Source organism: Penicillium robsamsonii (genome assembly GCF_028829455.1).
Source record: "Penicillium robsamsonii strain IBT 29466 chromosome Unknown utg000003l_segment0_segment0, whole genome shotgun sequence".
Classification (NCBI taxonomy): Eukaryota; Fungi; Ascomycota; class Eurotiomycetes; order Eurotiales; family Aspergillaceae; genus Penicillium; species Penicillium robsamsonii.
Genome location: NW_026643221.1, coordinates 6,357,435 through 6,372,354, shown reverse-complemented (window position 1 = coordinate 6,372,354; position 14,920 = coordinate 6,357,435). Strand labels below are relative to the sequence as shown.

The 14,920-nt window shown below is 49.3% G+C and overlaps 8 protein-coding genes across 8 annotated transcripts; 2 read left to right on the top strand and 6 right to left on the bottom strand.

Moving 5' to 3' along the window:
- Positions 1–231: 231 nt before the first annotated feature.
- On the bottom strand, positions 232–1,468 carry N7447_007166 (alpha/beta hydrolase; the record flags this gene model as incomplete). The annotated part of the gene is made up of 3 exons (XM_057231428.1): positions 232–507; positions 556–873; positions 935–1,468. 3 exons carry the CDS (start codon positions 1,466–1,468, stop codon positions 232–234), a joined length of 1,128 nt encoding a protein of 375 aa, XP_057086518.1.
- Positions 1,469–2,540: 1,072 nt separating this feature from the next.
- On the top strand, positions 2,541–3,903 carry N7447_007165 (putative aspartate transaminase; the record flags this gene model as incomplete). The annotated part of the gene is made up of 3 exons (XM_057231427.1): positions 2,541–3,620; positions 3,680–3,785; positions 3,839–3,903. 3 exons carry the CDS (start codon positions 2,541–2,543, stop codon positions 3,901–3,903), a joined length of 1,251 nt encoding a protein of 416 aa, XP_057086517.1.
- Positions 3,904–4,438: 535 nt separating this feature from the next.
- On the bottom strand, positions 4,439–5,811 carry N7447_007164 (putative chitin biosynthesis protein (Chs5); the record flags this gene model as incomplete). Its single annotated transcript, XM_057231426.1, has 2 exons — positions 4,439–5,632; positions 5,740–5,811. 2 exons carry the CDS (start codon positions 5,809–5,811, stop codon positions 4,439–4,441), a joined length of 1,266 nt encoding a protein of 421 aa, XP_057086516.1.
- A 415-nt stretch (positions 5,812–6,226) lies between these two features.
- N7447_007163 (uncharacterized protein) lies at positions 6,227–6,670 on the bottom strand (the record flags this gene model as incomplete). Its single annotated transcript, XM_057231425.1, has 1 exon — positions 6,227–6,670. The coding sequence occupies one exon, from the start codon at positions 6,668–6,670 to the stop codon at positions 6,227–6,229; it is 444 nt and encodes a 147-aa protein (XP_057086515.1).
- A 702-nt stretch (positions 6,671–7,372) lies between these two features.
- Positions 7,373–8,004, top strand: N7447_007162 (translation initiation complex factor eIF1A; the record flags this gene model as incomplete). Its single annotated transcript, XM_057231424.1, has 2 exons — positions 7,373–7,393; positions 7,576–8,004. The coding sequence occupies 2 exons, from the start codon at positions 7,373–7,375 to the stop codon at positions 8,002–8,004; spliced, it is 450 nt and encodes a 149-aa protein (XP_057086514.1).
- Positions 8,005–8,231: 227 nt separating this feature from the next.
- N7447_007161 (uncharacterized protein) lies at positions 8,232–8,417 on the bottom strand (the record flags this gene model as incomplete). The annotated part of the gene is made up of 1 exon (XM_057231423.1): positions 8,232–8,417. The coding sequence occupies one exon, from the start codon at positions 8,415–8,417 to the stop codon at positions 8,232–8,234; it is 186 nt and encodes a 61-aa protein (XP_057086513.1).
- A 397-nt stretch (positions 8,418–8,814) lies between these two features.
- N7447_007160 (uncharacterized protein) lies at positions 8,815–11,098 on the bottom strand (the record flags this gene model as incomplete). Its single annotated transcript, XM_057231422.1, has 6 exons — positions 8,815–9,315; positions 9,393–10,251; positions 10,301–10,427; positions 10,476–10,730; positions 10,787–10,921; positions 10,972–11,098. 6 exons carry the CDS (start codon positions 11,096–11,098, stop codon positions 8,815–8,817), a joined length of 2,004 nt encoding a protein of 667 aa, XP_057086512.1.
- A 418-nt stretch (positions 11,099–11,516) lies between these two features.
- On the bottom strand, positions 11,517–14,750 carry N7447_007159 (ssDNA endodeoxyribonuclease RAD1; the record flags this gene model as incomplete). The annotated part of the gene is made up of 8 exons (XM_057231421.1): positions 11,517–12,122; positions 12,220–12,429; positions 12,480–13,572; positions 13,623–14,151; positions 14,199–14,269; positions 14,322–14,409; positions 14,476–14,653; positions 14,703–14,750. The coding sequence occupies 8 exons, from the start codon at positions 14,748–14,750 to the stop codon at positions 11,517–11,519; spliced, it is 2,823 nt and encodes a 940-aa protein (XP_057086511.1).
- Positions 14,751–14,920: the final 170 nt, after the last annotated feature.

The window sequence follows — 14,920 nt, the reverse complement described above, 5'->3', positions numbered from 1 at the left end:
AACAAAGAGGGTATACGAAGGCTCACACCAAGCTTCTAAAGCTTCTATGGGAAGTGAAATCGAGGATTGGTCTTCTTCAAGGAAAAGTCGCAAATTTGAGGTCAGCTAGACTCTCCGAATCCCCAGCCGAAATTTCCCGGTATCCGCAGGACCGAAGGGAGACGGGTTCTTCGGCAGTTATTCTCGTAATATTCGGTATTATTGGTATTTTAAAGTTTTGGTACTATCGTATTATTTGTTTACGGAACTCATCCCTTTAAGCTGCCGCTTCATTGTCGCAATCACCTTCTCATTATATCGCCGACCTCCCTCCAGAATTCCATCGAGTCCAACGACTAAATGTGGAGCACCTGCAATTCGGTCTATCTCAACAGATACCCCAGCAGCTTGAAGCTTAGCTGCATACGCCTCTCCTTCGTCGCGCAGCGGATCCAATTCCGCCGTAGACACCAACGCAGGGGCCAAGTTCTGGAAGTTCGGTGCGAGAATGGGCGATATCTTCCAATCCTAGACGAATGAGTATCAAGCCCTTAATTACTTCATGTCTGAATTTACCTCATTAGACGCCGTCGGGCGAGGAACTCCTAGAAATTGCCGGTGGAAATATGCCATGCGCGCTGCTGGTAGGGCTGGCGCAAACTCCATCTCCCGGTATGATTCGTAGGGACAACCCTCGCGGTCAAACTCTCCTTCAGGGGTGAAGACACTGTGCAAGTCTGTCACTGGCACGGTCAAGACTTGCAAGCGCAGAGGAATATTTGCATCACGGCAGAGATAGCTGATGACAGCTGAAAGCTGGCCTCCAGCCGACGCACCGCCCACTGCGAATTTATCTAGGTCTAGATTGAACTCAGGCGCTTTGTAGGAGCGAATCTAGCCGTTGCCTCGTCAGCGGTTGGTTCTCATCCAAGGTCTTGACCCGGGGGATTCCTACCCAATTGAAAGCAGCCCAACAATCATTCACAGGAATGGGATATTTATACTCCGGGGCGAGGCGGTAGTCCACATCAAATGCGACCAGGTCTCCATCAAGTCCATGGACAACTCGCTTACAGAAATCGTGGTCGTAGGCCAGTCCACCAAACACCCACCCACCACCATGGAAGTTGACATAGGCTGCTCTTCTCTTTGGCTGACCCTGAGTGTCAATCTGGGGCGCTGGCTCAAATATTCGTATGGTGATTTCACCGCCGTCGACAGGACATTTCTGTTCTGTGATGCGGAAAATATCAGGGCCAGGAGCTCGGCCATAAGAAATGGTATAACGGGCAGGGTTCTTGCGGAACTCTTCGATCGGGACCTCATGCGTATGTAGTCGCCCGGCATTGAATGCATTATAGTATGCGACATAGATTGGGTCATACCGAGGGAGCAGCTCCGGGGGGATGCTATTGTGAAGTGGCTGGACGATGGTGGGAAGCCGAAACTTCTGCAAAGCACAGTCATCAGCTACGGTGTGAGAGGCCATATTGGTAAGAAAACTGTACACTGTCTGCTCTATCTGGTGGCGAGTACAGAAGATAATGTGGTTTGGGACTATCGAAGTTCATGTAGTACCGAGCTCTCGGGGTATCATTTGAACACATGTACCAACTTCGGTCTATATCCCTGAGGTGAATATGCATATAAGGTCTGTGTTAAGTTATTCCTGTGTCTCGGTACGGAGACAAGCTGAGTGGTTGTGTAGCACGATATTGAGTCCAAGCGTCTTTATTATCCTCGGCTCCAAATCCATATATGTCCAAAGCATGGATTGAGGTAAGAGCTCGAGCAATATCTGAGAAGTCATGGCTGAGTCAATAAGCCTCTCCTTTTAGCATCCTTCATTTTGTCCTATTCGAGTGAATTTCCTAGGTTTTCATCTTGATATAATTGAAACATACCATATAATAAAGAATTTAGCTGTAACTGGACTTTTTTCGCATTGGAATGTTAATCAAGACACTAGGAATACGTTTTTAAAAAGTCAAAAGGAATATAAGAGCCAAACAGAACGATTCATAAATGCCGTTGTAGAAAATATGTCATCTTACCACGATGTATATTTCAACCCACTATATATCACCGCGCATCCCCCACTTCCATATATTCCCAACGACACACCACAAGCCATCATCAACCCCCCTCGAATAAAGGGCTACACAAGAAAAACTCAGATTTATCTTCTGGTAAATATAGTGAGTTCATGATGTGCGTCAGCAAACATCTGATGACGTTTCATGCTGATCTTTAGACTTTAGTCCAAGATGAGATCAATAACGTACCTCCAAGACCGTTCATGAACCAGCACATGGTCAAAAATATAAGGCTATTCACGGCTATCTCTTCTTTTGAATCAAACAAAGATGAAGGCATTGCAATTTACGTTTCTTGCACCCCGGAATCCGCTACTAAGCGGGACTTCCCGCGGGGCAAAAAGATAGACGGCGATATCGGGTTGACTCAGCGGATTTTAATCTTTACTTATACTCGCCGCGGTCTCGCCACAAATTCCTTAATAGCGACCACAGGAATCCCAATTGCAACCTCTACATATCGCAATGAGCAACATCGACACTCGTCTTAATGTTTCCCCGGTACCTCCGGACGAGATCTTCGCCCTGAACGGCGCCTACGCAGTTGATCCCCACCCGCAGAAGGTTAGCCTGGGCGTGGGTGTCTACCGGACAGACGATGGAAAGCCATGGCCCCTTCCCGTCGTACAAAAGGCCGAGAAAGCGCTGGTGGTAGATGACGACCTCTTCCGCCACGAATACACTGCGATCGAGGGCGATGTGCCCTTCCTAGGAATTGCGCGGGATCTAATGTTCGGATTTGAGGGTAAACAAAGCGAAGAAGATGCCAAGGCACGCATTGGTTCCGTGCAGACCGTCGCCGGTACCGGTGCCAACCATCTCGGTGCCCTGTTCCTTGCCCACCACATGAAACCCACCAACGTGTGGCTGTCCAACCCATCCTGGGCCAACCACCAGACCATTTGGGAGCTGGCCGGTGTGCCCCGCAAGACATACCCGTACTACCATGCCGCAACCCGGTCCTTCGATTTCGAGGGCATGATGTCCTCCCTCGAGTCCGAGGCGCAGGAGGGCGATGTTGTGCTGCTGCATGCCTGCGCGCACAACCCCACCGGCCTGGATCCCAACAAGGAGCAGTGGGTTGCCATCGCTGACCTTTGCGAGCGCAAGAAGCTCTTCCCCTTCTTCGATTCGGCCTACCAGGGCTTCGCTTCAGGCTCCGTTGAGGAGGACGCTTGGGCCGTCCGCTACTTCTTCAACAACAAGCCGAACATGGAGATGTGTGTGGCACAGAGCTTCTCCAAGAACTTCGGCCTATACGGCCAGCGCGTTGGTGCGTTCCACTACTGTACCAACCGTGCCTCAGTCTCCATTCGCGACGTCGTTGTGAACAACCTATGCCACCTGATCCGTGGCGAGTTCTCCATGGGCCCGCGTGTTGGCTGCACTATCGTCAAGAAAGTTCTTACCAGCGACGAGCTTACTGCCGACTGGCATGAGGACTTGAAGGTCATGAGCTCACGCATTAAGGCCATGCGTGAGGCTCTGTACAATGAGCTGGTCCGTCTGCAGACCCCTGGTACTTGGGAGCACATCATCCAGCAGGTAAGCTATTTGGATCGTACTAATATGTGTAACATAATTTGTACTAATTCTCTTCTTAGAACGGCATGTTCTCCTACACTGGTCTTACCCCAAAGCAAGTCTACGCTTTGAAGGACAAGTACCACATTTACCTGCTCAAGTCAGGCCGAGCATCTATCAGCGGCCGTAAGGACCCCCGATCAAGCATACTTATAAACATAAGCTGACACTTTGTACAGTGAGCCAAAAGAACGTCGCCTACGTTGCACAGGCGATTGACGATGTTATTCGCAACGAGAACTGAATTCGAAACGATTCCAAACTGGATTTGTTCTGAATTTTCGTTTTGGTGAGCCTGCGTCGATACTATGTATTATAGTCTCTCAAAAGGGGCTGGGCTTTTGTTTTTGCAGACTACTGACTTTACATCTGGCGGGTCCATCTGATTTACGATGTTTTATGATAGAATTACAATTTAGAGAACCATAGCCACACGTGCAGTTTTGGCGTTCTTAGCTACAATAGTCTCCAAATGTCTATTCATATAAACCAGATCAATCGAGTCAATGAGCAAGGCTGCGTTGGAAAAATAACGTACTGTACATATAACAGCAAACACGAAAATGAGAAAGGAAAATGAGGAATCAATGTTGGAGCACGTTCGTAAGAATCCTATCGTTTGTCCGCTTAGGTGAAAAGACACGCTACCAACCACAAGGTAAAACTGTACTGGATAAAATCGTAGGCGTTGGTCGACAAGGGGGACAAAAGTAATATAGGGAGGTCAAGAGATTGACCGCGAAGCAAGGATAGAGTGAAATAGACCATCCAAGGGCTATTTAGAGAGGCACTTCGTTGAAGTCACTTTCAATCTCTTTGCCTTTGCCCTTTACATCTCCAAGGGATGTTGGCTCGGAGTTATCCTCCGGCCGGTGCTGTGGAAGGGTTTGCTCTTTCTCTGCCTCTTTATTGCCCTCCTCTGCAACTTCGACTTCAGGCTCCTCGCTCTTTGCCTCTGGAGTAGGTGTCGCTTCTGGCTCACCATTCGGAGTAGGCGCATTTGCATCTTCAGCTTCGTCCTTGGGCGGGGGCGGAGGGGGCGGGACGTCGTCTTCCCCATCTTGTGATCCAACCTCTTGTGTTTGCGCCTGCGCCTGGGGTTGGCTACTCGTCTCACCCCCAGGGAATGGAGTCAGAGGAGGCTCGCTGGGAACTTGCTCATGCAAAGGGCTCCGTTGGGGCTGAGTGCTGGGTCTTCCCTGGTTGGCAGTTGAAGACGAAAGGCTAGAAGTAGTACGCTGGTGGGACGAGCCGTGGATTACGCCAAGCTGACGGGCCTTAGGGTCTGCGTTGAGATAGTAGCCACGCACACCGACAATGGTCCCCTCAGTTTCGCAAGCATCCACCCACTCCGGCACCACGACAGGAATGTTCATCTCCACAGCCTTCTCCCACTGCGCGCCTCGTCCTTCCGTGCAGACGAAGTGAGTGGTATCGATACGGACCGAGTCAATCATCTTGCCTCCAATGCGGTCCAATGCAGCACCGAGAGCCTCCTTCTGCTGCGGGTCAAGGACGCCCGTTGTGACAGTGATACCGGACAGGTCGGTCATCTTGTGTGTACGACACGTCAGCTTCTCCGACTGGTAGGTGCCAGCGGTGGTCCGCAGGACCAGATGGAAGGAGTACTCGGAGTGAATGGCCAGACCGCTGATTTTTGTGCTGCGTGTCTCGAGCGGGCGGGGTATGGAGCCGGCCTTGGAGCCATTGCGGTAGAGGGAGAGCGATTTCAGGGATGCAGTGGCTAGGTCGATTGGGTCCCACTCGAGAACGAGCGAGGTCTGGGTTGCATTTCGCAGGCGCAGAACCGGTGGCGACGGGGCCTTGACACCATATTTATTTAGGATTCGCTTCTGGAGGGATTGGAAAGCAGATGCGCTCGCTGCTTCGGCCGCATGGTTGCGCGAAACGGTAATATCGACAATGCTGCCTGAGCTAATGTTGTTCGGAAGAAGGACTGAGGGGAATTCAATCTGCGCGAAAATTAGTAGGTGTCTTTGTTTGCTATTGATGTCCCGCAGAATTGCAAGTTGTCGATGCCTGGGGAGTAGGGAGTAGGCGACTAGGGGTTTGAGCTTACGAGTCGATTGTCTTGGGTGAGGAGCACCGCGACACCGGCATCGACCTTGCCAACTGTCAAGGAAACCAACATGGTGAGAATAGAAGGGGAAGTTTAGGATAAGTGGTGGTGGTTGTCAAGTTCTTAGCCTAGACCGGGGCGTTGATTCCGCCAGATCGGCATTTAGCGAGATACGGGAAGTTAAGATACGCGGGCTTCTATATTTACTTCTGTACCTGGGAGTCAACAACGAACAATTATTTCTAAATTAGAGGGTATAATGAATAGGATGAACAAGAGTTGAGATTATTTGAATCTCAGATGCAAAGCAATTTCTCCCAAACGCCATAATCGCAATGTCGCCCAGATGATATACAGCAACAGTCAAATAATGGACTGCTGGTATGATACAAGATGTTATGGTAATATACATTGAATCTCACGGGGTCGCATGATGTCCCCGGCTTGTCCAAGATTCACTTTTCGAGTGTGGCCCATCGATAATCGATCATTTCTGTAGTAATTCATGATCCAGAAGCAAGGATAATAGATGATGTGCATCATTTTGGATCCCCTCGAAGTCCTGTTTCACACATGACGGCTGAATGTAGATGTCTATGGTTCCTGACAATTTTCTCCGTCGCAAAGGAGATTCAGAGCCGAGGGGTTTCCCCAGCTTATCCAATCCTTGCTGCTTCAAAGCCTGCTCGAAAGCAATTCGCACTCTGCGCCCGCACCAGGAGCGAACCACCCGTTTGCTTTGTTGGAGCTGTGACACTGAAACCCGCCACCATAATGTTTTTCTTTCACGATGTGCGCAGAGGTCGACGATTTTGGGCCGGATTGGATGGGTAGGGGAATTCAGGTAGCGTGCGGCAACTGGAGGAGTGTTGCATTTGGGCCAATACCGAAGCACCAAGCTGTTTGTAGATGTGACAAACTTAGTCGCCATGATGGAGGACTATCGGTAGTTGTATGGGTATGCTGGTTTGGACTGTGAAGTATAAGGAGAGTCGTAGCACATTGATATCATGTCGGATTGAACACCACAAGGTTCGTTAAACTGAGACGGCGAGGGCCTATGGACACTTTGAGTGGACAATTGGAGGTTCAGGATATGGGTTCACAGAGGTATCATCGAGCCACCAAAAAGTATCGCAAAAGTATTGTGAATGTACTCGGGAGGCGTGGAATCTTCGGAGATTTCGTAAATGAAGTAGTCTCGTGCTTGTCAAGATGGCCGCACGGAGGGCAAGACAGCTGTAACTGAAATGAGTGTTGAGACTCTTCGTTAATCTGACAGCACCTTGTATGCAAGAGCTCTAGATTTCCTTCGAAATGCTCAAGCTTCCAAGCATTGTTCGCCTCATCTTTTTCTGCCAATCAAACTAGGCGGTCAAACCTACCCCGAAATCAGGCCAAAAGGCAGAAATTTTACCAGAAGGGGCGAAATCACTGACGCCACTGGGCAGCCAGTGCCTGATTACATAACATAAAAGATTTGAATAGCAGTGCACAGAACCCCCACCTCCTTCTTTCTTCCACTCTCACTTCCCTAATCCACCTCGATTAGGCGTCTTCAGATCTTCGTTGATCTAAGAAAAAAAAATACCCCAGAGAGCTTCGACCCAGGTGAAGGTCGCAATATACCAATATGCCCAAGAACAAGGGAAAGGTAAGCGCGCAAAATATCCAACCCCTCCTGTTGGTGATAATTTCCTCGCCACATCCACCGTCTCCCACTCAAGGGTAGCCACCCAACCCTCGAGTTCGTGACTTTTTGGACTTGTGACAGGCTTGTCATCTTCGAAAATACCGATATTACTTGAAGTGACACATGCTGACAATCGAGTATAGGGCGGTAAGAACCGTCGTCGCGGCAAGAACGAGAACGACAACGAGAAGCGTGAACTCGTCTTCAAGGAGGAGGGCCAGGAGTACGCTCAGGTCGTGAAGATGCTGGGCAACGGTCGTCTTGAGGCGCTCTGCTTCGATGGCGAGAAGCGTCTCGCCCACATCCGTGGCAAGCTCCGCAAGAAGGTCTGGATCAACCAGGGTGATATCATTCTCCTCTCGCTCCGTGACTACCAGGACGAGAAAGGTGATGTTATCATGAAGTACACCGCCGACGAGGCCCGTTCTCTGAAGGCCTACGGCGAGCTTCCCGAGCACGCCAAGATCAACGAGACCGATACCTACGGCGGTGAAGGCCTGGACGACAACGTCGAGTTCGACGAGGACCGCGAAAGCGAGGACGAGAAGGAGATCGATGTCGACGAGCTCTAAGCTCATCCCCTGCTACTCCCAGAGTTCGATGCTCTGCCCTGCAAGAATACCCCGGATACATCCCTCCTCGGTATTCTCCATGTTCGCCAAATCCCTCTCCTCCTACTCGCCGTCGTTGGCACAGTGCCGTCGCTCATCTGCTCTGAAACTGCCTTTGACTACTTGCCACGCGAGGTACTTTCGACATCCGATTCCCTCTGTACATTCGTTCGAACGGACCAAGAGCATCAATCACCTCTCCAGCCTACGACGCTGCTTCTCACCTCGGCTTGCATGAGGATAGGGACACCCTCCCTCCGTGCTGGCGCTACTGCGACAACTTTTCCGGGCTTGAAGCCATCGAACAGAGGACCCTTGGTGTTTGTCCATCGGCGATTTTGGATTTTCCTAGGTGGATTGATCCTCGATTCCATTTTCGTCCTTTTTGCAAATATCTTGGGATCATGACAGAGACTAAAATGATTGCTACGCACACATCATGAACCTGTGTGCTTGTTTTCCTGCATTGCATTGAATGCGGTGTGTTCACTCTGCTCAGCCTCGACTTGCTTTTCTTTTCGTTCTTTTATGATAGAGTCATGAAATGGGCCACGAGAATTGAAAATATTATTTTTTAGACCTCCTAGCAGACATGCTTTGTAGACCAATTCAAAGAAGTAACCAGACAAATCAGGTGAATTTCGTAACTAAACTAGCCAATTCCACCCTACGTTATGTACAGGCCAGGCCAGGTATATCTTAAATGTGTTTACGTACAATTTCTATCTAACTATTCTACCTATGTATGTCTTTGCTGAAATATCAATCAGATCAAGAATCCAAACTACCCTTCCCCTTAGTCGATCCCTCTACACACTGCCCACCCCCGAACATAGCCTTCGCCGCAGCCTGCCAAACGGTCTCCCGTTGCAAATAATTATCCAACGTATAGAACAGCCGACATTCAGCAGCCTCATAAACAAATTGCAGCGGCGTCTCGCCATCCTCCGGGTCATACTCATTCCGCAGATTCAGGTTGCCACTCCACTGAAGTGACGCCGTTGTGCTCGGGCTGGACTCATTGAATGTCTTCCACTCAGTAGGTGTCAGGAGCGGCGATCCACTGTTGACGGAGTCTCTAATCAGTCCGTTCGCTTGCTCGATGTACCCGTTGATATAGTTGACCCCGAGTGATTGGCCACCCTTGACGCCGCCGACACCCTGCATGGGTGCCTTTCGTGGACGGCCACCGAAGGTGATTGTGCGGACGCCCTGGCGTTTCATCAGCTTGACGAAGAACGCGCAAGTTGAGACGCAGTCGCCATCTGTGATCTGTTATTATAGTTGTGTCAGTTTGTTTCCTTCGTCTGTTTCCTGTTTCCTGTATTGTGTGAGATACGACCACTTACAATAGCGATGTTATCCGCCGAGAAGGGTGATTTGCTTGGTTTCAACGGAACTGGTCCGTAACCGTTGATGGGGAAGACCTTTGAAGAGGTGGAAGTGTAGTTGAAGTTAGCTAGTAGGCTAGAAGCAGAGCTCCCCAGAATTTCGTGCGGCCCATAGAGATCTTCCCACGAGCCGAAGTCGGTTTTCTGGTCTGGCCGAACCATCTGCCGATACGCAAACACATTGCTTGTGTCCGTCTTGTTGTCGCGCGAATATGCCTTTGTGAGGAATTTGGCTGCATCGTGTGCTCGGAACCGTGTCGCTGTGTATGGCGCGGCATTGGGGAAGAAGATACGAGACAGGTCGATGCCAATAGACATGTATCCACCGGGGTTGGATGAGAGGTCGATCAATAGGTTCTTCTTTCCAGCTTCGGTGCTGTTTTGCAAGAAGTCAACTGCAATATTAGCGACCTCTGCTGCGCTGGACGAGAATGTGGGTAGAAAGATGATTGCTGTGTCCTCCAGCCCTGATAATTTAGAGTAATATCCAGCAATTGAATTAGCTGAGTTGCGCCAGGTAGTGGTTGGAAATCCTGTTATCTCGGAGGAGGCTTTCTCGGCGCCGGATGGGCTGGTCGATGCTGTAGACAAGTCTTGAGGAAGACACTCGATGTCGTAGAGGTGCGTGCCGTTTTTATAAGAAAAGAACTTTTCGCTCGGTGTGGCTGTTTTCTGAACAGTCTTTTCGGTGCCATTGCCAAATTTGAGAGATAGATGAGCTCCATCAGTCCAATCTCCAATAGAAGCCCAGATTCCATTCACACTAGTAGGAGTGTTGGTGACACTGCGGGCTGGTGCGGGGAATACCCGATTGTACCTGCGACAGTTAGTGTGATTCAATACCGTAGCTGTAGAAGGGTACCTACTGTGCATCGCGATCCTGGAGGTTCTGATCATTGGAATATGATTCAAGGTACGTTGCTACGGCAATGCCGTTGATGGACACCAAAGGCGAGACGGCGTCTGGGTCGTTCTTCTGCAGTTTTGCATCACCTGGCAGGTTAGCCCAAAGGTTCGAAACAGGTATCGAGCTAGACATACCTAAAGCGTACACTTGGGGAAGTGCGAGCCCATCTGTTGAGATGGACACTAGAGGCATATCAATTTGATATGTAAAGATCGACTGCGAGCATAGCTGGAAGGCCAAGTGACCATCATGGGCCGTTCTAATAAGGTGGTTAATCTCCAAGTCCATCTCAAATTGGCTAGTATAGCTATTGCTCTTGGCCTTGGCCATAATTGTATCGATTTCCCCCATGATATCCGTGGAGGGCATGGTATACCCTGATGGGGGATCTAGTAATACAAGTTAGCCATGTTAAAGAATCCCCATTCGAATGGATATCGCTTACCCTTCAAAATATCGATAGTCGACTGGAACTCGAGGATCTTGCGAACCTGAATCAGGAAATCAACGGCGCGGTCCGAGTCAAATGGCATAGATAGCAGACACTGATGTGCCATATCATGAGGTACGATGGCATTTACTGCGACCGTTAGTTATCAACTATTTGATGATTTCGAGTCGATAACTTACTCTTGTCTTGAGTGGCATCTTCCACCAATTTGCTAACTTCAGCACATGGCTCAACATCAGGTACACTTCTGGCAGCACCCACAACAGCCGCCAAAGCGATCCGAATCAACACAGTCTTGAAACGCATGGTGATATGTTGAAAACGTCAGGAGACTGCCATATTATTTCCGACGTCAAATGGACCCATTCATATCTCCACTATTTCTCAGGGGCCCTTACTTCGTTTCGGCTGTTGACTGGGGGGCTGTTCTGTTTTTAGGTAGCTGATCTGCACGATCGACGCCAAGACGAAACGAGTTCTTATGGGTAAGAAGTAGATAGACCAGGTTCAAATCGATTAAGAGTCCAGAACCTAGATGTCTCGGCTGTTTGCTTTTATTTGCTTTTTCCTTGATGGGGTGATGTGCATGGTAGTTGTGTTTGTTACATATTACCGCATCTAAAAAGATACACAGCTCTTTTGTGAATCCTCGAAGATACTTATTTAGTTTGCATCGAAATCATAATTTCATTAATCCACTAGAGACTTCAGGCCAAATCCCCCATTAATCAAATACGCTTTTATGGAAGAAAGCAACGATCTTACGTGCAGCTTCTTTACCAACCAGCGGATCCAGCTGTTCGACATCCATGTTGGCAATGTCTCTAATATTGTCCGTTTCAATGATTAGTCGCTCTAGAGCCTGGGGCGTAACGCCCGGAACAGCTCGCAGCATGTCTTGTGGAAGAAGATTGAAGGTACGGTGCTCAATCCCAGCAGCAGCCATGACGTCGGCAGAGCCAGACGAATTAGATATATCAATATCAAGGCCTAGTTGAACTGCGCGAAGTGGATCTGGCTCCTGGGCGTTCTTTTTGAGCTCTGCAAAAATCTCAGCTGTCTGGTAAGGGGATGAAGACCAGATGATCTTTAGGCGTGGGAAGGCGAGAGTGAGGAGCACAAGTAGATGCTGAGCGGACTTTGGATTAGATGGATTGGCAAGTGCACTGCTGCTAGTGCTGGTTGCAGTGCCGGAAGATGAGAAACCGTAGTCTGTCATAAACGTGGGCCCTGTTGGAATGGAGGCGAATGCATCAAAAGTGAAAGATTTGTTTTGATCAAATTCAATCAATAGTAACGGGTTCTTGTAATACTGGAGCATCGTCTCGGCCTGGTTGTAGAGGCGGCCGTTTTTGAGAGAGGGTTATGAGATCACGGATCGATTTCCTTTCGACACAAATGTCTGGAGTGAGAATGTAGTCACCCACGGTGAGCTGGCAGGGAATCACGATCATGTTGTTTCCATGTAACAGAGATGGTAGGGCACTTCGAAATTCCCGCACATCAACTACAACGCGAGGAGGGGATGCTGTAGCTGCCAATCTTCCTCCTCCAGCAATACGAGTATTGACTGTGCGGAGGAATTGCTCCTGAGGGTCTTCATCCTTTTTGTCATGCGTTAAGGTGACTGCCATGTTCTGAAGTTCACGTTAGCTAGTAATGCGCAGTGTGTGGTTGGGTAGCTTACCCCCTTCTCTTTGATCAGCTTTGTGAACGAGTCTTTCTCTCTTCGGACGGCACTCAGATACCGCTGTTCCTCGACGGAACCACCATAATACATGAAGTAAACCTTCACGTTTCGCCCCGAATGGGAACTGCGATATACCTCGACCCTTCGAATGAATGCGGGATCGGGTTCGTACATGATAATGTATCGTGGACGCACTTCCTCGAGTATATGCTCATCCATGTCACCGTCGTAGGGGTGTATCATGACCAGATCGTTCATATCATACAATTCGTAGAAATCTTCCATATCCTCCAGGTCATCGACAATAACCTCCTCTTTCTGCATTTCTTCCACCTCGGTGGGTTCAATCTCGATTAGCAAGCTGACGACCTGACCGGGCAATTCAACATCGGTTTGGACACTGCTATTTGGCACACGGCCTGCAGCTGAGGTAACTGCACCACCGCCACGTACTCGACGACGTTTGTTTGGAGGAGGCCGTCCTTGATGCGCACTCTGGGCCGCTGACGAGCCAGAAGGGGTTCCAGATCTGTCATCCTCTCCTGACTGGGACAAATTTTTGTTGACATTTGAGAGAGACCTCTTCCAATTGAGGTAGTCTCGCAGCCGACGCCGCATCATAAGCTCCGCAGAAGGTTTATCCTCGTTCGGATCCTCATCTTTGGATTTGGAGCCTTGAGCAATTTTGGAATGCATAGTGCCAATGTACTCGCGAAGCTGGCGGCATACTCGTTGATCACTACACATAATCAATATAGTGCTATTAGATTGATCCATTCTCGCAGGATGGAGATAAGCATCGTGTTCGATTTCTGCAAGGACCTCTGATAGGACACTCCACTTTGGGAGCTCCTCTAGAGCTGGATGTAACTCGGAAGAAAATGTAGTCGAAGATGAAAGGCGGGTCAGTTCGTTGTTCAATTTGCCTTCGTAGGCTCGTGATTTGGCCGTCTGGAAAAGCACATGGGCAGCATCAAGGAAAAGCCACGGAGAGTAATTATGTTTGTTGGAGCCGGGAGGCGGAGCATGCGCAGACACGATAGTATCAAGGTACTTGATGAAAGATACCGCATCGTAGCTGAGTAAAGCACTGCAGGGTTGTTAGTAATAAAGAAATGGAAATAAACGCGAGAAACACACTGAAGAACTCCTCGTAGGTCTGTCAGATCGCTGACGATCTGTCTTGTCCTGAAGCTCACACGATGCCAGATTGGGTCTAGTTGACGTCTGATAATCATATCAAAATTCCTGTGCAAAGCACTGTCTAATGTCCACTCTTCCATATCCAGTCCGGTGTTGCTCTTCCTGAGCTCGGTGATGCTGATCTCTACACATTCCAGGACGGCATTCTGAATTTCCCTCATTTTGTCGCTCATGGGAACTTCCAACTCGATCACTTCTGCCTTGCGGTTTCCTTCTAGAGACTCGGCAACAGAAACATGGAATCTAGGCCACAGTGATGCCTTGTGTAGGAAAAGGTTCCGCAGCATCTTAGCCAACGGGGCAAAACCCGTAGTAAATGGCTCCGGAGAGTCTGAGAATGCTTTCAAGAAGCCGCGCTTGTTCGATTGCCGGTAAACCCGGACAATAAATGCTTCGAGTGAGGTCGCCAAAACCTTATCAGCATGTAAAATTACCATGCCTGTGACTTTCTCGGGGTCAAGAAGTTCTAGACAGGTCAGCAGATGTCTGAGTTATTATACTAGTCACACATACTCGATAGCAAGTCCACAACCAATATTCTGGATGTCACACTCAGAATACCTCCTTCAGCATATATTCTCTCTCTGGCAATTTGTCAATAAACCGCAATCAACATGTCAGAACCGAGAAACCCACCGCATCGGCACCGTAGCTTTCTCGGTATTGATCACTCTCAGCCCCCTAGCAAGGGGGGACTTGCTGGTAGCATAATGCTCCGCCAATGCTAGTTTTGGGATCCATCAGCTTCCAACACCAGCGTCCAACCTGGGATGTAAACCGATCCACATACCCTCTCCGATCCATTCATTCTCGCGTTCATCTGCACCCACCACTAGAACCAGATTGTTTCCCGCTGCATCGTAAAAATGGAGGAGATTTGTTATTAGGTGTAGAAGTCCCAGGCCCCGTGCAAGGATGACTAGCTCATCTTCGGCGCGTAGTTCGGTGAAGAGTTCCTGCTGGTATTGCTTGATGGGGGGTTAGCGGCAAGCCTGGGCCGGGTCAATAGGTACTCACCAATGGCAGAGACAGCTTCACTGGTACATTGGACCGTTCTGGAGGCATTGGGACCACTTCCTAACGCGTTGAGAAGTGAGGGGTCCAGTCATCGAGATGTCGCGCGATCACGTGTGCTATTGTATATGACGTAATGAATCTATGAACCTCCAGGGCTGCCTAGGTGAGGTCCTTGAAATTATACGCAGCCTTTGAAGAAAATGAGCTAGATTCAAAAA